Source organism: Panthera leo, chromosome A3, assembly GCF_018350215.1.
Source record: "Panthera leo isolate Ple1 chromosome A3, P.leo_Ple1_pat1.1, whole genome shotgun sequence".
Lineage (NCBI taxonomy): Eukaryota > Metazoa > Chordata > Mammalia > Carnivora > Felidae > Panthera > Panthera leo.
Window position 1 is genome coordinate 15,413,926 of NC_056681.1, and position 20,786 is coordinate 15,434,711.

The following is a 20,786-nucleotide window of genomic DNA, read 5'->3' on the forward strand; positions in this document are numbered from 1 at the left end:
TTCTGGGCTCAGTTAGATCCTGCTTTTTGGGGGCAGGAGGCTGCAACAGATCTCAGAGATCACAAACCACTCCAGAAATGGCTCCCTACCAGTTAACTGTGGGAAAAATTAACTTTAAAGTGTTGGATTCAGAGTGACTTTTAAGAAGTCACATGACCTCTCTGAGCCTATTTCATCTTTTTATAAAATAGGGACGGATATGGGGCGCCTGGGTGGCTCAGTCAGTTGAGCGTCCGACTTTGGCTCAGGTCATGATCTCACGGTTCATGGGTTCCAGCCCCGCATAGGGCTCTGTGCTGACAGCTCAGAGCCTGGAGCCTGCTTCGGATTCTGTGTCTCCCTCTCTCTCTCTCTGTCCCTCCCCTGCTCATGCTCTGTCTCTCTGCCTCTCAAAAATAAAGAAACATAATAAGAAAATTTTTTTAAATAGGGATTGATACTAATATCCATTCCAGAGGGCTCTGTGCAAATCAGGCTTGATGCAGGTAAAGCCAGTTTGTAGGGTGTTGAACAAATGTCCTTTTTTTCCTGCCTTCTTCCTGGACCTGTGCCATAATAAAGCCCCTTGCTTCCCACTCGAGCACTTACCTAACTGCTCACCTTTAAGGGAATTAGCTGCTTGTTAAAAAGCCAATCTTAGGTTCACGTTCACGACATTTTGATATAATGCCACCTGGATTCCAGAGACTGTCCCTCTCCTACTCTGAACCACCTGCCACTAAACATGATTGGAATGTGCAGAGGATGAGGCTGTTGAGGCAGACAGACCTAGCTTCTCACCAGCTGTGTGATGCTAGGGAAAGTTGTTTACTCCTAATCCTCAGTTTGTCTGCAAAATGGGGAAATAACGGTGCCTCGCTCATTGGATTAAGTGAGAATATGTCACTCTGCAGTGCATGGCACATAGGAGCGCAGTACTCGGTAGGTATACCCTGATCACGGGCAAGCCTACCTCCCCATCTAACAGCTGAAAACACTGAGGCTTGGAAGAAAGGTGTCTCCTCCATAAAAGGAGGAGGGATGGGGCAGTGGCCCAGTAACTGCTTAGATTTCTGGATGCCGGCCACCGGTTAAATGCTTTGCACATATCTCATTGAATCCTCACAACACAGAGAGGTGTATCTTATCCTCATTTTAGAAACAAGGAAAACTACGCTGGGGTGGGGGTGGGTGGTGGGTGGGAGTTAAACAGCTTTTCCAAGGCCTCACGGCTAGTAATGCTACCCAAGACTTCACCCCGCACTCCAGTGCGGCTCTCTCGTCATCTAGCCTTGGCCCCTACAATTCTGCCTTGCCCTGGGAGTGGCAGGACAGGGATCCAAACTCTCAGCAATCTGGACCCACTCCTGGCTCAAGACTGTTTTCACCACCACTTGCTACTTTCCTACAGAAACCTTCAAGCAAGGCTTTGATTCCCTCTCCACAGAGGGCCTCTTTTGTGCTCTGAATCCACCCCCACTTCCCTTGCCCCGAAGGCTCTGTGCTCCTTGGGCTACAGATACAGGGAGGAGATCCATGTCTGTGCACAGACTGCCCCTGGGGACTGCCAGAGGAAGTTACTCTGATCTGGGAGTCACTGAGCAGTCGAAGAAACTCTGCGTCCACAGGAGCTGTGCCCCCATAGGATTCATGGGGACCTGGAGCTTCCCACCCCATCACCCCCCACTTGCTGGCTGCCATCCTGACCCCCATTTAGCTCTGATCTGGAAAGAGCTGCCTAGAACTAGGGGTTAGGGGCACCCTCTGAGTTAGACATCCCTTTCTCCTTTCCCATCTTCCTTCTGGGTCATAAATGACTTTGGGCACCACCTATGTACTCCTCTCCACTTCTCTTCTCCAAAGGGAAGTTGGGAAGTGGCGGGGAAGGGGGGTGGGATGAAGAGAGGTTCAGACTTTAGACCCCTAGAAAGTCAAGAGATAATGCCATCTCCGTGGCTGGGTGGTGGTAACTCTCCCTTAGCCTCTGGAAATAAAAACTTCCTGCAGTTACCTGTTCGTTTGGAAATGTGGCCATGTTTCATATATCGTCTACCAGTTTTTCTTAGAAAGCTCGCAATGTTTACAAAGCACTACGTATCCTTTGTATTTAAAACAATACAGTAGGATGCAGAGGTATGATTATGAAGTGACAGACTTGCACGTCCTTTGACTATTAATGTCTTCAGAACGAGTTTATTGTCAGAACCAGAGCCCAAATCCTGGGTCTGCCAGCTCCTAACACATAACCTTGGGCAAATGCCTTAGTTTCCTCATCTGTAAGACACGGATGGTTCCTTCCTATTTCCAAGTGTTGCCGTGAAGATTAAGTGAGCAACATGTAAAGTACTTAGCCCACTGCCAGACATCTATTAAGCACAGCTACTTGGGGAAACAATGGTGCCTCGCTCATTGGACCTGCGACCAATGGACAGCGACCTGCACAGCTACTTATTACTAACATGACAAACGTGTTCCTGCCACTGCCCAGTTCTCTCAGGAACTTGCCTCTAGACACTGCTTTTATGGTCACTTTAGAAATAGTAACAGTTTCATTAAGGTCACAGATTTTTCACCCCCAACTGTCATTCAGCTCAGTCACTGTATTGTTGGAGAAAAGAAATCGGCTCCCCTGACTCCGGGCAAAGTTTGGCCAACTTTGGCAAAACCAAATTACCACTCAAGGGGCAAAGATTCATCAGTACAGAAGATATGCAGAAGAACAGGCACAGTTCTCTGAAGGAAACTCCCAGAGAGGTGAGCCAACACAGTTGGGGCAACCAGCCCACAGCTGACCAGGGGAGACAGCAGCCATATGACATGTGCTCTGGTGCCCTACCCGAAATAACATTAGCCACATGCCTTTATGGTTTGCGGTGTCTGGGGGAAATCCATCCACCCGAGGGGAGTCTTCTCAGCTGGTCCTACCTCCGGGACCCTGTAGCCAGGATCCGAGTCCCATTAACCAGCTGCTTCCTTCCAGCCTGGCCAGAGCACCAAGTGACTGAGGTGCCTCACCCTCGCACTTTCCCGTCTCCACTCAGGCACGTTCAGTCTTAAACCTTCATCCTGTCAGCCTCACCTCCCTTTTCTGCAGGGCTGGGGGCCAGGAGGCTAGAAAGGCTTCCCGGGCAGAGAGCAAAACCCATTTGTGAAGACCTAACACTGTAAGCTGCAAGCTGACTGCTCTCTTGGGCAGGCTCTGGGCGACCCAAAGAGGAATACTGATGGTTTCAACACAGAAGTGGGTCTAGACCAAGTGTGTTCCACTGGACACATTCAGAAATCAATGGCAAGAGAGAAAGGACACTGAGTCATGGCACTTCACCCAAGACATAACACAGGAGGCTGCAGATGAAGGGGGTAGGACACAGGAGTTCCCCACACCTAGTATTTTAACCAAATGAAATAATCTGGGGTCTAGGAGAGAAAGTGACCTAGTCATTGTTTACAGCTCCCCGTCCGACCGTGTGGGTCTCTCGCCGGCCCAACTGCGGCACTACAAAGTAAGCACAGGCAGAACCGTGGAAAATACTGTATTTATGTACATAGGAGGGACAGCTGCAAGCCCCTAACAGAGGACAGGCCACCCCAAAGAAAAATCTTAGCAGCAAATTTCTATCTCCCTCAGCACTCCCAGCACAGCTCAAGTTGGAAGGCTGGGCCTCCTGTCTCTCGGCACCCATCATACCCTTCCCACTGTAGAATTCCCAGTAAGGCAGGGAAAAGGAACTATTGCCAGAAGTGAGGCCCGGTGGGAGCTGGGGTGCCTAGTCATTCCTAGAGAAGAGGCAGTGACTCTATCGTGAGGGGTGGACCAGGAGCAATGCTGGGACTTCTTCTCCGGGTCCTATGGCCTGCTCTGTTGAAAGCTGGCAGTAGAGAGAACTGGAAGAAAGTTAGTCATGGATTCATGGGCGTGTGCACACATGCGTGCAGCAGGACACGGGTTGTGCGTCTTCCTTGTGCTTGATGCCTCCGTCTGCCGTCCTCTCCATGACGGCAGCCTAATCCTCTGCACCTCTGCCTCTCTGTGGCTATGGATCCAGAAACCAAGTGTTTCTCCAAACAGAATAGCTGCGGTTCAGCAACATGGCAAAGGTAACAGCTGTCTCGGGGGAGGTAAGACAGATGACTAGAAGAGTGGTTTGCTCCAATCAGATATCCTTGATTTGGTTCTTTTTTAAAATAACAGGCTGGTGACAGGTATAGTGGCTCAAGAATGACATGGTTCCAATTCTGTTATTACCCTGAAAGAGGTCCCCTTGCTGACCTCCCAGATAGCAACGCTTCAGCAGGCAGAGGCCATTCTTGCGGCTGTGGTTCTGACTGCTACCTGCCTTCTTGACAGGGCCTCACTATCTCTCCACCAACAAGACTTCACATTTCCAGGGTTCCTCTCACACCTGGGCTGGACCTCGTCTGGAGAGTCTGAACAGCCCAAGGTGCTGGGGGGCAGGGCGGGAGGGAAGGGCGCCAAGTGCCCAGCAGGGTGTCCAAAGGACCCAATTCTAGACATTGGATTTAGGGGCTGAGTTGAGGGGGATCTCCTTGAGCTCCGTCCGCATGCACAGGTACTCCCCGATGACAGCCATGAGCGCAATGCACACGGCTTGGACCAGCCACCAGGTCAGCGCCGAGGGGAAACGGGAGCTGTAGAACCAGCAGCCCAGGAGGTGAAAGAAATGGACAGTGACAGTGAAATCCAGACACTGCTTCCCTCGCCGGATGAAGTACAGCAAGCCCAGAGCACTGTGGGGAGAGGACAGCAGTGAGTTGTCACTGGGTTGTCCTGGCCTTAGATCATTTGGGGAGTAGGGACAATTAGGAGAACAGCATAGTGGTGGGAAGCAAGCAAGAGAAGCGTGAAGCGGGGGTTCCACTATTAGATGCCTAGAGAGAGCTGGCAGGTAATGCGGGGGGAGGATCGGGCTGGGCAGAAGAAAAACCAAAGTACAAGCTTGATGAGAAATGGCGACTGTCACCCAGGGGAATCCTAGGGACTGGTGGGGACTGCAGCACCCTGAGGCACACGTGGACCATCCAAAGTGGGGACCACAGCGACCTGCAGCTGGGCAAATCCTCATGCTGGAAGGTTGGCCTGGGATCAGTCAATCTTCCCATTTTCCAAGAGAAGCCAGAAATCTGGATTTATTTTTTTAACATAAAATATCCTGACTTTCAACTCAGTGGAAAAATGTTTTAAATGCCACTTGGGGGATGGTAAAACAGAGCATAATCTAGGAGCCAAATTCAGGTCATAGTCAGCCCACCCGTTTTTCAGTCTCCAGTGTGAGGTTAAGAATAGTAATGTGCAAGGTACTGTTTTAAGTATTTCCCACGAATGAATTCGTTTCACCCTTAAAACTATGAAATGGGTAATATTATTCGCCTCATTTTACCAAGGAGGAGACTGGGGCTTAGATAGATCAACCTGTCCAAAGTCACGAGACTAGTGGGAAGCTGAGATTCAAAGCCAAGTAAGTCTGCCTCTGCAGCCTGAGATCTTAACCATTATGCTAAACTGCCTCTCAAAGGGCAGGCAATGGTCACGGGTGACTTAAATGTTACCCAGCCAAACCCCTCAGTGTACCAACGAGGTGCCCGAAGCCGAGAGAAGGGAAGTAACTTGGCCAATGGCACACAGACCAAGAACAGAACCGACTTCTCCTGACCCCCAGTCCCACCCCTTCCTCACCTCGTGCCACAACAGGGAAGTGATCTGAGATGGAAGCTAACCCCCAGGCGGCATGCAGAGTGATGTAAGAGCTTTCCAGCTAAGTCAAACAGCAATGGAAGGAGCCCTATAATGGAGTCAGTCCCAGAACCGGCCTTTGCCACCCACTTTAGTCCACCATGCCCCAGGAATAAGTGCCAGCCTGTCTCATGTCCAAATTGAGGAAGTTAGTTCCAGTGCTAGGACCCCCAAAAGCTGGAGAGCAAAACTGGTGATACTCACCAGGTGAGGGCGTTGAGGATGAAGGACATCATGGAGAGCCGGCCTGGAGGGGTGGAAAAGCCCAGGATCTGAGGGGGAATCACAAATGGAAATATGCTGGAAAAGTGACTTGGCTTGGTAGAGCTCCAGGCTCCAGGATCTCCCAAGGAACAATCATTTTTCCCAGAACACAAAAGAAAATAGGTCCCTGCATCTGTGTGTCAGCTTATTTCCGACAAGGTGCTTTCACAGACCTCCACTAGAGTATCTCACTGGACCCCAAACAGCAGCCAGGAAGAGACTTACAAAGGAGAAGCAAAAGTTCAGAGAAGTAACTTGCCCAAAGTGATACAGTCAGTAAACTGCAAGAGTAAGGTCAATTACAGGGTTCAGTAAACTGAGGCCCCACCAGCCAGACACCTAGTTTTGTAAATAAGGTCCCAGGGAAATGCTACCACACCTATTTGCTTAGTACTGACGCTGGCTGCTTTAGCACCACAATGACAGAGGTGAGTTGGTGAGAAATCTCCTGTTACCTTGCCGAGGGCTACATAGAGAAGCAGCAGCAGGAGCAAAGATTCCATTCCGGATCTCCTGGCTCTGAGAGCTGTGCTCATTACCGTACACCACAGCTGCCTCTCAGATGCGAAGATCTCACAGCCCTCCTTGACTATAAAGCACTTTCATCTTCCTAGGCACCTCTGGGGTCTCTGGACTTCATAACATTTTGCTGAGAATTATTCAGCCCAGTTTCCAGAAGAGAAAACCGGCTCAGAAAGGGGAAGCAACTTGCCCAGAGTCCCACAGCTAGTGTATCTGGACCTAGATTGGACGCTAAACCTCTCTGAATCCAAAGTACAGGCTCTCTGCGTTGCAGTCCAAAACCTCTCCACTACTGGTCTCATGATTTTGCAGACAGGAAAACTGAGGTTCAGAGGGGACAACACTTGGCCCACATCACACAGCTAGTAAGCGGAATTTCAACGGAGGCCTGATTCCAAAGTCTAAGCAGTTTCCATTATACCTCCGTGAATGTTCTTTTACCCACCCCCCTCTTCCGTTTGGCACCTGAGAATTTGGGGCCCAGGGAAGTGAAGTCACTTTCTCAGAGTGTCAGAGAGGAGATGCATCAGGTTGCCTGGAAGGCAACGCTGCTCCTTGACATCCAGGCCCTTTCCTTTGAATAATCTGCTTCTGTTAACAGTCACTAAATTTTATGGATAGGGCACCTGAGGCTCAGAAAGATGAGATCCCTTCCCCGGGACCACAAAGTAAGATGGTGGTCCAGCCAGGTCTGGAGCCCAGTAGTGTCGGACCACAAAGTACACCCGACGAGGCCGAGACTCCGCCCGCGCTGGCCCCGAGACCCTACCTCGGCGTCGAACATCTGGTCCAGCGAGGGACTGCTGCGCACCAGCCCGTCCACCAGCGCCAGCCACAGGCCCAGCGAGCCGTAATAGACTGTCTGCATGAGGACGATCTGCGACAGGATCAGCAACGGGTCCCACACGTAGCTGCGGAACTGGCCCGCCATGCCGGCCCGCGGGGCCCGGCCGCCACCCGGGGCCTGGGTCAGCGCCGCCGCGCCATGGGCCCCGGGCCGCCCTGGCACCTGCGAGGACACACGCCGGGCCTCAGCCTGGGAGCCGTCACCATGGCAACGCCGCCCCGCCCGGGAGGATGGACTAGGACGGAGGGGGCGAACCCATTCCGGGAGCGGGGGTGAGGGCGGGGCGGACAGACCCATTCCCAGAGTAAGGGGAAATCCTGCCCATTCCGGCTGCTCGGGCCCCGCCCGTCCTCAGGCTTCTTCGGGGTCCACTTACCGGTGACGGACTCGAGGGTCGAAGTGTCCGAAGACGGCCCAGCCTCACCGACTGACCCCCTAAACAGCGCTGACAGACAGGACCATGGAGAAGAAGCCCTACCTGCCTAGAGAGGCAAAGATCCAGCTACAGCGGCGGAGCCGCGACCGCGTAGGAAAGAAGCGTTTCCGGGGAAGGCGGTGGAGGGGCGGGGCTGAGGTTGCGCAGGCGTAATGGACACAATCTTCGGCCGAGCCACCTAAACTGGGTACGGGCCGCGGGGAAGCGAAGTATGCACATGCGCAAGATGAAGAATGAAGGCGAACGGAAGTGGGGCACGTTAAGCCGTAGAGCTTGCGTGCCCTCTACAGGGGAGTCTTGAAGAGAAGAGGCGCAACCAGAATAGGGAGCGGGATGGGCAAGAGCAAGGGAAAGAGGTTTAGGAATTAACCAGTAGATAAGTGCTGACTCTACCTTCCCTCTCCTAGTTAAAGTCTGGGATAACTTTAAATGAACCTGCCAGCTTTTCCACACATGATTTTGCCACGGTTCCCGTTTGACAGATGAGTAAGGCTCAGAAAAGGAAAGCAAGGTACCGCCTCAAAGAGTTAGAAGACAGAGTTAGTGGCAGTCAGGATTAGAAGTCACGTGCCAACATCGCAGCATTGATTTCGTGCTACTGGGTAACAGCAAGGTTTGGACACGTACGAATGGGAAAGTCCCTGCCCTCTGACACAACCTAATTATTAGAAAGGCAAAGTAGTGAATGTTTTATAATGTGGGTATCAGTTTGTATTTATATGTACATATAAACTTAAACTAGAAGACAGGACAGATTCTGAAATCATAACCTAGGAGCAGATTCTGACCCTGCCTTGCCTCCGTGACTGCTTTCTTTCTGCCTTTTCTGAGTCCACATAGTGTAGACGGTCGGTAAATATTTGCTGAATGAGTCAAAACAGAGGAAGAATAACAGCAAATTGATGAATCACGTTCTTCCTGCCCCAGCAGATCAAAACCCCTTAACCTCATTGAGTCTAGATCCCCCTTCTCCAGAATGGAAAGAAAGGAAGTAACCGGTTCCAGGAAAAGAATCTGGGTTTTAGAGCCAGCTCTATTAGCTGTGTGACTAGCAAGCTACTTCCTTCTTTAAACCCCAGCTTCCCTGATTATGAAATGAGGAGTCAGACAAGATTAACGCTTGCCAACATCCAATCTACCCTCCACTAATTAGTTTCCCATTAAAAAAACTTCTAGAAGACTGATGTAACTGCCAATCAGAACTTCTGAACAGTATGTGATAATCATATTATCACCTTGAGTTGATACAATTCCAGACAAAAGTAAAGAAAGGTGAGACCTTATCAAGAGTAAGTATGTGATTTCCCTTATCATTTAGAAATACTGTAAACAGTTCCCTTGGACTCCAGTTTGGAAGTCATTAAGGCCCAAAGACTTCTGAGGTGCTTTCCAGCTCAACCATTCTTTTAGGTGCCTCAATTCAGATCAACAAATATATATTCAAATCCCTCCGGTCCACCGATTACTCGTGTGATCTAGTGTTCCCGAGAAAACATCTTCTGTTTATCAAGTACCTACATGATCGTGATCTTATTTCATCCTCACAATCTGAGACAGTTGACATTATCCCTCTTTTTAAAAGTGAGAAAATAGGGGCGCCTGGGTGGCTCAGTCCGTTAAGCGGCCGACTTCCGCTCAGGTCATGATCTCGCGGTCCGTGAGTTCGAGTCCCGCGTCGGGCTCTGTGCTGACAGCTCAGAGCCTGGAGCCTGTTTCAGATTCTGTGTCTCCCTCTCTCTGACCCTCCCCCGTTCATGCTCTGTCTCTCTCTGTCTCAAAAATAAATAAAACGTTAAAAAAAAAATAAAAAATAAAAGTGAGGAAATGGAGGCTCAGAGAGGGGGCGTGCCTCTACGTAAGTAAGAGAGCTCATAAACTGAGCCGAGATTCAAACCCAAGACACCTCACTCCAAAACCCAGATAACGATTTCCGAAGAAAAAGATAAGAGTGAAATACGTGGTGGAGTGAGGAGGTCAGGAAAACGACTTAAGAAGTTTTACTTTGTTCCCGCAGGCAGCTTGGTTTTCCTTCCAAGTGCCAGAATGTTTGGCTTCTCCTGAGTCAGGCCCCCTCACGTCATAGCTGGGCCCTCTCCGCCCGGCTCCTCCCACCTCCCACGGAGAGAAGGCCCTCCCTACCTACTCTCCTGAAATGGAAAATGCAGGTAGCCTGAGGTGTTAGGGCGCTGAATAGCTGGAGTCTGACGTCATTCCTGGAGCCCGGAGCTTGCCTCTGGGAAACCCCTGTGGGCCTGCGGGACAGCCTATTGCACTTTCCTTTTCACCTGTAGGATTTCAGCTCTTGATCTCCCACCTTTCAAAACTTGGGAAATGGGGCACCATCCCGTGTCTTAATTTGGATACAACAAGGAAACCAAGAGCTGGGGAAAACCACAGTAACTCCCTTGGCCAACCTCCTTGGCCCATTTTGAGAATCTGACCACAGGAAGCCTGGAGAAGAAGGATGAACTTTGAATTCAGACCACGAAGCCTGAACTAGGGCCCCAATGACCTGCCATGTGACCTTGGGTGAGTCCCATGCTGGGTCTTAGTATCCCAAACTACAAAATGAAAGAGGAGCATTGGACTCCAACTTCCAAATGCAGTCCATGGCCTTGTGCCATCTGAATCACCTGAGGAACATATTATATTGTCAGATTTCCAGGCCTTGTTGGAAGCCAAAATCTGAATCTCTAGAAGCAGAATACAGAAATCTGGATATTTAAAGAGCTCCCCAAGTGATTCAGAGATAGCCAACATTTGGTAATTACAGAACAAAATGATCTGTAATTGACCTCAAACCAAATCCTCCTTCTAACAGAAAATTGCTCTGTGACTTTGCCGTGTCCGTGACTCTCTTTAGGCCTCAAGGTTTTTTTCCATCTGTAATCTGAAGGGTTTGGACTAGAATAGCTGATCTCCAAGGGCCTTTCCCACGCTTTGTGGTTCCAAACTTATGAATGAAATTTTAAACTTTAGGTCAGAGACTGAATGACAAACAGCCACAAGCTGGGACAAACTGTCCTCTGGGTTGAAAGAAAAGGAGTGCCTCTGGTTACTTGGTCACTTACGTCACTTCCCGCTGAACTCCCACTGTGGGTTTGCAAGGTCGACTCTTATTGGGATCACTTTCCTGATCTATCCCCATAAATCCCTTGGGAAATGTCCTCATACAGGTCTGTGGACTTTGAGCCCTGCTTGTAGTTAAATCCTGGCTCTACTACTATCTTGCTGGATGACCTTGGGAAAAGGACTTCATTTCTCTGAGTCTCAGTTAGTTTCCTTCTCTATAAAAATGGCGATGAGAATAGTACCCGTGTCATGGGCTGTCCTGAGGGTCAAATATGTGCTCACCCCACTACCGGATATTGCAGTCAGCGTTATGTAAACGTCAGCAATATTAATTATTGTTATTATTTCTTCCCTTGGAATGCAGGAGTGGTAACACCTGGTCTCTCAGATTTATGGCAAAGATCTAAGTAGATGTCAGATACAGTGAGCCGGGTGCCTGGCACATAGTGGGAGCTCAGTAAATGCAGTACCTTCTTTTCCTAATCCCACCCACCTGCAAGGTTCTCCAACTCGCTCCCTTTTTTCCTTTCACCCTTCCCTAGGCTGCCAGCTCACGTGATCCCTTTCTGGGGAATGCTTGATGAAAACACTTTAGGAGAGACACGTGGCTCGGGGACAGGTTATGCAACTCTGCGCTCACACTTTTCGGAAATTCCATGTGGGAGGTTGCATTTGGCTGCCTGTCCTCCGCATGGACTCTGGCCAGTGATTTCCCCTCTCAGGAGAGAAACTGGAGAGAAAGAACTCATCATTGTCTGTTTTCTCCTCCCGACTAAGAACCTTTTGTTACCCAGAGTGTCTTCAGGGCCGTGTGTGTCTCTGTGGAACATTTGCTGAGTTACCTACTATGTGCCAGACACTTACACGATCTCATTTGATTTTTATGTAACTTCTAAAACAAACTTATAAATTGTAGCTACAATTAATAGTCCCAGTTAACAGATGAGGAACCAGAGGCTCAGAGGAAGGACACCATTTACTCAAGGCCACACTGCCAGTGAGTAGTAAAGCTGGAACTCCGCCCCAGGCCAACCTGACTCTACATGCTACCTCTTCCCAATGCATAGTAGAACATGCACTTGGACATTACTGTTTACACAGGGTTTTCACCTACATGATCTTCCTACCGTCCCAACAGCCCTAGGGAGGTAGGTATATACATTTTCCCCATTTTACAGATGAAGAAACTGAGGCTCAGAGGAAGAAGCCCACTGGTCAGTGCTTCTCTGCAAATCCTCTACGGAGGATGGATGCTGCCAGGGATTCCGGCAGGTGGCTGGGCCTCCAAGGGCATTGTTTCTCTTGCACAAAGAACTCATTTCCAGGGGTTGGTTGCCAGGTCTAAGGTACCCTGGGAAGAACAAGAGAAGTGAGATTTTCTGAAACAGTGGCTGCACTCCCCAAGGTTTCTGACCCCCACCATGTATGATACTCTCTGCCCCTCCCTAGAAATTATTCCTTGCTCTGACTTGAAGAATTCAGGGTTTTATTTTAAGAAGAAAAGCTGTTTTCTTCACCTTCCTTTTCATCATTCATGCATTCAATCAGTCATTTGATAAATATTCACTGACTGCTTACTATGTGGTCAGCAGGAACTGAATAAAGTAAATGAAGAGAAGAACTCTGACCTCATAGACTTTATAGTCTCATGGAAGACACAGACAATAAACAAGTACAAACCAACAATCTAAAACTCAACATTAAATAGTGAGAAGTGCTATGAAGGAAAATGGGGGTAAGGAGGGAGAGAACAATGGAGGAGGGAGGGTGAGAGGGATTACTTCAGAAATGGCAGTCAGCAAAGACCTCCCCAAAGAGGTGGCATTGAAGCAGAGGTGTGATGGAAGTGAAGGATGGAGCCAACTGGATATCTGGAAAGAACATTCCAGAGAGATGGAACTCAAATACAAAGCCCTGAGGCAGCAATGAGATTGGCATATTCTCCGAATAGCAAGGCCAGTGTGGCAAGAACAGGGAGCAGTGGAGGCCATGGCCATCCACTCTCGTCTGAGAATTTCCGGCTTACAATTCATTATCACCTTACAACACCCCTGGGAGCTGTGGGGAGTTGGCAGGTGGGGGAAGGTAGGAGGGATGGGAAGAGGAAAGCAGATTCATTCATTCACTCATCCAACAAATATTTACTGAGTGCTCACTACATTGTGGGCACTGGGCTGGCCTCTGGTATAAGAAACAGACATAGTCCCTCCCCTTGGGGAGCTTCTGATGGAGCAGGGGAGATACACAACAAAGCCAGAAGAAAAGAAAAGAGCAAATAAAAGAGAAAAGGAAAGAAAAAAGGAAAGAAAAGAATCGTAGAAATAGAAGTTGTGGTGAATGCGGTGAAGGAAGCAATGTAAAAGAAGTTGGGCAGAAAGAGTTTGGCCTCAGGGGAAGGTCTCTCGGAGGAAGTGGTGTGAAAGTATAGACTCGAAAGATGAGTAGAGTTACCCAGGGCAAGGATGTGCCGGCAAAGGAGACAGTGTTTGTAACAGCCCTGTCATCACATGAGGATTCTCCTTTATTGGGGAGGAAACAGACCGATGATGGGGGTGAACTGCCCATGTCATAAGTCAAATTGCCCGTGACGTTTGCTTTTGCTGTTTGCAAAGAGCAGATTCTGATTTCTGTGGCATCTAGAAAATAGTTGCACTATCTTCACCTTGACCAGATGGTGGGTGGAGGCTGGGCGACAGGGCCTCAAAGGGACAGGGAAAGTTGGGAGGAACAGGAGAACTCAGCTGAATGTTGGTAAAGCGGGGGGGGGGGGGGGGGGGGGGGGCGGTGGTTCAAAGCATCCCACTCTGTATGCTGCACTCCAGTCCCAGGGCTGAGGCATGTGAATCCTATGGTGCTATCCCTCCCACAGGTAAGGGCTCAGATGATGGTCTCTGTCAAGGACACAGAGGAAATAGGGTGTATGGAAGGAGCCCAGGGCTGGAAACCAAGGGATCTGGGTATAGATGCTTTGTAACCTGGACAACTCACTTCACCTCGCTGAGCTTTATTTCCTCAACTGTAAACTGGTTGTAATAACACCAGCCCTAGCTACCCTCTGGGATGATTTGGAGTATATAAATGCAATGACTTAGATAAAATTTCAGAAGAACCGCCTAGCACTCTGTGAATGGTTGGGATTGGTATTATCTGTGCTTTTCTCTAGCTGTCAGAGTAGGGGGACTGAATGGGAAGCACAAGCTTGTATGCAGGAGGTTCTCAGGGACAAACCTCTTAATCTCTTTTCCAGCATCTTCCTCTCTGCTCCTTTGGGGACAGGACACTTCAAAATGTTTTTATGAGGAAAACAGGAATCAGAGGTATAAACTCAGACAACGTAGTGAGACTGGATCAGAGAAATCTGATTTAAAGCCTGTATTAGTCAGCTGTTGCTGCATAACAACTACACCCCCCCACCCCCCACCCCCACCGATCTCAGTGCTGCAAACAGCAACAACATGTATTTCTCAGTCCTGGGTTTGAAGGTCAGCTGAGGCAGCGTTGTTACAGTTTTGTTACCATTTCTCTCTGAGGCTGTTTTCTCATCTGTAAAATAGAAGTAACACTACTAACTTTACATGGTCAAGGTGAGGGTGATGTTCAACACTTCCTTCTAACTAAAGATACTCTCTGCTCTTATAAGGTAGGTTATGTTCATCCTTGAGGCCAGCTAGTAATCTAAGAAGCAGGTTTGACCTAAAAACTTTCACTCTGGGAGACAATGAAGGCCATTGGCTAAGCCAATCAGACTGACTGTCTCCCAGATTCAAACCAGAAAGAGAATAAGTCAGTCAGAGAGAGAGAGAGGCACCCATCCAGGAAGAAGAGACACCCTCAAATAAAGACCACACAGGCTTCAAGAGCTGGAGATAAGCTGACCAGGCCCTGGAGTCACCTCAGTTTTTGATGTCTTCCTTTCTGTATTTAGCCTTCCTATATCCTTCTAATAAGGATCAAGCCCTTCTTATATCCTTCTAATAAGGGTCAAGCCCTTTTCCCTTAAGGAGTCTGGGATGAGACTTTGCAATTGTGGGAGCTGCACATGCACAGAGAAGATGCCTGTAAAGTTGCCAGCCCAGAGCTTGGCACATAATAGATCCTTAGCCACTGGTGGCTACTGTTCACTAATCAGGGATCTGCTTAAGAGCAAGGGCAGTGTCTCATTCACCGGGAGTTTTCAAAAAGCCTCTCACATAGAAGATGTTCATCAAATGTTTACTGGATAGGTGAGCAAATGAGTGAATGTCTGTAAGGACAGACATCCAAATGGCATTCATTCATTTATCTATACAGCAAACATTTACTGAACATTGACTTGTGCCAAGATCTCGGGCAAGATGCTAAGGATACATCCATGAACACGACAATGTCCCTACTCTCATGGAGCTTACATCTGGTGGGGAAAAAGACGATAAAAAAGTAAGAGGATACATACATAATGTCAGGTGGGGAAAGTGTTACGACAAAAAATAAAGCAAAGCAAGGAGAAAGTGATTGGAGGGGGTGGGACTATTTTTAGAATTCTTCACCATACCTCCAGTAGGTGCTGACTCACTGTGTGGCCCTTGGTTTGCTTGCCTTACAATGGGGGTGCTGTTGGAGCGAACGGTCCGGGAGGGCCCCTCCTTACCTAGTGTTCCCAGTTTCTGCGGTTATGCAAGGCAGTGGCTGGACATTCCACGGCCTCTGGAAACTCCAGGCTGTCATTATCGGGAACTGGAGAAAAGATTTGCATGGAGTGAGGAAGACCAAAGAGGGTTGGCACCATTCTGGGAGAGACACCCCCACGCCCACTCTCTCAGCTGTTCTGAAAATAGTGACATGATTACCTGTTACTTACTTTGTGTGAGGAGCTTTTGGAGAGAAAGCTCCCCAACTCAGGACTCTTAGAGGGAGACGTCTGTGATCATAAAAATGGATATCATTTATGCACTGGGTGTTGTGCTTAAGCACCCTCCTCTCAACACGTGTGGCTCTCAAGTTACTAAAGAGAAACTGAGGCATAGAATAGTTAAGTGTCTTGTCTCCGTCACACAGCCAGGATGATAGCCCAGATCTCTCTGACCCTGAAGCCCGTGCCCATTAATCTCCAACATAAGAGGGAAAGGGATGTTTGCCCAAGGAGAGAGACAGATGGAGTGACAGGGGTCTCAGAGGAAGGAGAGAGGAGAGCTAGAAGGAGAAGGTGAGGAGGTTTTGAGAAGCCTTCCAGGAGAGGAGGCATTTGAGCTGGGCCATTAAGGGCAGAATTAGTTGTAGTTTCTTGGGCTGGTCACCTCTGGATGCTCCGGGTATGCACTTAGCCTGGGTTACGTCCAGCCTAGGAGGCCTAAAAAAGGGGGGAGGGGCAGCTTCACCCCAGTTATAGGCCAGATCTCAGCTCCTTTTTGAGCCACCTGCTCCCTGTTGACTTCCCGAATCCCTTCTCTCTGCTTGAAAGGAAGCTGGTGGGAGGGTCTGTATATGGCCCATGCCACCCCCAGACTCCTTCCACCTCAGGGGTAGAAAATAAGCAGGTGGCATAATGTAGGGCAGGCAGGGACTTGGTGCCCAGTGCTTCACCTCATTTCATCCTCCCAACTGCCCCAAAGAGGTTGGTCTTGGGACACAGGTCCCCATGTCACTGAAGAGCAAAATGACTTTCAAACTTTCCTCCAACTGGCAAGTGTTGGAAACAGGATTTTAATCAAGAACTTCCAGCCCTAAAACCCTTGTGGATTGTGTTTACTTGGTTATCATTTTGTTTTGTTTTGTTTTGTTTTACTTCAGTCCCATGTAGGGAATTGGGGACTTCGGTTAAATTCACCAAACCTTTGACTAGTACATTTTGTTTTGTGGGAGCCAGAGAAGAATCCATTGAGATGTTTTAAAGGGCCTCAGGATCTGTTCAAATTGTTTTTAACCTCTTGGTGGGTCAGGAAGAGAGAACCTGAAGTTTCTTACCCCAGAAATTTGCATAGAGACACAAACCCTATGACAGTAGTAACCATCCATGCTCCCCTTGTCCCCAATCCACAAAGCACAGGTTAAAGCCCCACAAATCTACAAATAACTACATTCAAATGTGTTTCATGACTTCAGAGAGATTCTTAGAACTTGGAGGAAGTGAAATAATTCCTTCATTTCAGAAGGTCAGGATAGCTTTTTATTTATTTATTTTATTTATTTATTTTTTTAGGATAGCTTTATAGAAGAGCTTCTGTTGCCTAAACTGGCACTACTCAATCTTTTTTGTTAGCGTGCTCTCCAAATGATTGTTGAAAACTATGTACTTCCTGGCACGTTTTTTAGTTGAGAGCTAATATTTTTCATCCAAAGTTTAAAGAGTTGCAAAGGTTCTAATTTTTGACATATTGTAAATTCATATACTCAGAAATAAATGTCTATGTCATTCTTTTAAGTGTATCCAGTTGAATGAAATACCCTAGCAATTTGATACCTATAATTATCTGTTAAAAAAATACATGAACAGGGGCATCTGGCTGACTTAGTGGGTAAAGCATGTGATTCTTGATCTCGGAGTTGTGAGTCTGAGCCCCATGTTGGATATAAACAAACAAACAAACAAACAAACATGAATAGGCTCTTCTCTAATGGAAATTTTACATCACTTTTTTTCTATTCAAACTCACATTTCCATTCCATGTTTCAGAACATAAAAGTTTTACAGTACGGGGCACCCGGGTGGCTCAGTAGGTTAAGCATTGGACTCTTGATTTTGGTTCAGGTCATGATCTCACCATTTGTGAGATCAAGCCCCAAGATAGGCTCTGTGCTGATGTGTAGAGCCTGCTTGGGATTCTCTCCCTCCGTCTCTGTCTCTGTCTCTCTGTCTCTCTGTCTCTCTCTCTCTGTCTCTCTTCTCTCTCTCTGTCCTCCCTTGCTCTCTCTCTCTCTCTCAAAATAAATAAACTTAAAAAAAATTTTGCCATCATTTTTTTTTTTTTAAAAGTAGGCTCCTTGCCCAACATGGGGCTTGAACTCATGACCCTGAGATTAAGAATCACATGCTCTATAGACTGAGCCAGCCAGGTGCCCCACCATAATGTTCTTTTTTTTTTTAATGATTAAATAGCTTATTAATAGCTCTATCGTATTTCCCTGCCTAAAAATATATATATGTAAATTGGATTATTTTTTTTTAATTTTTTTTTAACATTTATTTATTTTTGAGACAGAGAGAGACAGAGCATGAACGGGGGAGGGTCAGAGAGAGAGGGAGACACAGAATATGAAACAGGCTCCAGGCTCTGAGCTGTCAGCCCAGAGCCCGACACGGGGCTTGAACTCACGGACCGCGAGATCATGACCTGAGCCGAAGTCAGACGCTTAACCGACTGAGCCACCCAGGCGCCCCTGGATCATTATTTTACCTCCTATGACCATAAGACTAGGTATTAAAAATTTATATCATTACAATTATCATAAGGATGCATTTGATTGGGATGCTGGATGGCTCAGTCTTGATCTCAGGATCCCAAATCAAGCCCTGCTTTGGGCTCTGCAGTGGGTGTGGAGCCTACTTAAAATTAAAAAAAAATTCAATTGATCAAAACAATGTAAATATATTACAATTTTTTAAAGTCCTAAAAATGGGGCACCTGGCTGGCTCAGTTGGTTGAGCATCTGGCTCTTGATCTCAGCTCAGGTCATAATCTTTGTTTGTGGGTTTGAGCTCAGCATCAAGCTCTGCACAGGGCCTGCCTGGGATTCTGTCTCTCCCTCACTGCCCCTCCCCTGCTTTCTCTCTCTCTGTCTCTCTCTCTCTCTCAAACTAAATCAACTTAAAAAGGGAGATATATACCCGACCCAAAAAAGAAAAAAGTCCTAAAAATATTTTTAACCGTTTGATTAAAATATAACTGAAATAAAATAAATTACACAGAAAGTGTGCAATTTGACATATGTACACACTTGTGAAACCAGTTCTACAAATTATGATAAATAATTATTAAACAGGGGCAACGTTTCCTTACCAAATAGTCACGTGTCCCTAGATGAATATTGCATGTACTAAAGTGAGATAGGTTTTAGCAATAATTTTATTCCTACTTTAATTTTTTTATAGCTGTTAAGCAGTGGTGTGCCAAAGCTAGTTTGTACTGGTTCAATGTTTAGGAATTTTGTGGGTGGTTTAGGCATCCACAAAAGCTAGGCACCTTTGGTAACATGACCATTACTACAAATTAAATTATATAAACTCACAATTATATAAACTATATTAAAAACAAAGGAAATATGTACTCAAAACTCATCATTTCCTAATTATTTCACTACCTTTTATTGTTATCTATGCCCTTGATATTATTTGCACCTATTATTTTGCACTCTGTGTGGTACAAGTATTGCTCATCTCTAACCAGCGCTATGTTTAGTGACGTCACATTGGGAGCTTGAAATCCGCTATGGTGGGAGTATTTATACCACAGAAATTGGCAAATGGTACAGATTAGCACTTCCTGCTTTCCCCAACTTATTGTTGAACACTTACCAGCACACTACCGGCTGTAAGAAGTTGCTGGGAATGAAAGGAGTTTTGTTATAGTGATGTGTTGACAGATAACCAAAATCGCATAGTGATCTATCGTCAAAAATTATTTTTAATGATCTATGTACTGACAATTAGATTAGGCCCTCCTTCAATTGTGTGGAAAGCAAAGATTGCAAAACCCATCTGACTTGCAAAAGGATTTCTTATTCTGACATAAAATTCACTCATTTGCTCAGTTTATTTCTCAATCCTAAGGAAGGGTAATGAGAGTAGCTGGAAAAAATTGCTTATCTTTAAATCCGTGGGGAAAAATATGATCGGCATTTGAAGCTTGCTTGACCGCCAAGGATCTCTGCCCTACATGAGATTTTCATCCTTTGATAATAATTAAGGGAGGAAAGAGGAGAAATCACTCCCAACTCTCTACTCCACAAAGTATATGAATTCACAGTATCCCAACAGAAGCCAAACACCCTGGTTATGAAGCCATGCTTCTGCCCTAGAAAGATACATAGAGAAATCAACCAGGGCAAGAGATAAATCTAGGTACCTTTGGTAATTTGATTGATTATCATAGGATGCTTCCCCCTAATAATTCCAACAGTATCTGCAGTATCTGTACTTGGGGTCTGTACTTGGGGGCCTGAGAGGATTTGCACACCCAACCCTACCCTCCCTTCTTGGGAGGATACCGGGGTAAGGCAGACACATAACTTTACAACTTTCATTATTTTTTTTTTTAAGTTTGTTTATTTATTTTAAGGGGAGAGAGAGAGAGAAAATAAATCCCAAGCTGGCTCTGCACTGTCAGTGCAGAGCCTGACACGGGGCTGAACTCACGAACTGGGAAAGCATGATCTGAGCTGAGACCAAGAGTGGGGCATTTAACTAATTTAGCCACCCAGGCGCCCCACAACTTTCTTTTAAAAATTTTTTTTTTTAACATTTATTTATTTTTGAGACAGAGGGAGACAGAGCATGAACGGGGGAGGGTCAGAGAGAGAGGGAGACACAGAATCTGAAACAGGCTCCAGGCTCTGAGCAGTCAGCACAGAGCCCTACGCGGGGCTTGAACTCACATACCGCGAGATCGTGACCTGAGCCGAAGTCGGACGCTTAACCGACTGAGCCACCCAGGCGCCCCCACAACTTTCTTTTAAAAAGGGTGGAAGTAGATCTGAGGCAGACTTGCAGACTAGTTCTCAGATCAAACTTTTTTGAAATTCAAAATCAGGAAAACGAATCCTTTAAAACAGGTCAGCCACCCTCAAGCCAAAAAGTTTGCCCATCGGTTGTTTTTGTTCAGCTTGCTGCTAAGAATGGTTTTTACATTTTTGAATCGTTGGGGAAAAAAATCAAAACAAGAATGATATTTCGTGACACGTGAAAATTATATGAAATACAAATTTCACTGTTCCATAAATAG

General features: G+C 47.1%; 1 protein-coding gene across 6 annotated transcripts in view; it reads right to left on the reverse strand.

The window, feature by feature from the left end:
* SYS1 (SYS1 golgi trafficking protein) overlaps positions 1-8,400 on the reverse strand; it is a 38,239-nt gene extending 29,839 nt beyond the window's left edge. Inside the window, exons 1-4 of one of the 6 annotated variants that reach the window (XM_042930848.1) lie at positions 7,741-8,159; positions 7,287-7,526; positions 5,936-6,003; positions 3,497-4,728 (exon numbers count right to left, since the gene is read on the reverse strand). In XM_042930848.1, the coding sequence (XP_042786782.1) occupies positions 4,488-4,728; positions 5,936-6,003; positions 7,287-7,448 (471 nt within the window). In that variant the 5' untranslated portion in view covers positions 7,449-7,526; positions 7,741-8,159 and the 3' untranslated portion in view covers positions 3,497-4,487. Of the gene's footprint in view, positions 1-3,496; positions 4,729-5,935; positions 6,004-7,286; positions 7,527-7,740 lie in introns of those variants that run through there. The other 5 variants (XM_042930840.1, XM_042930841.1, XM_042930850.1 and 2 more) reach the window with 5 other exon arrangements.
* Between the last annotated feature and the right edge of the window lie 12,386 nt (positions 8,401-20,786).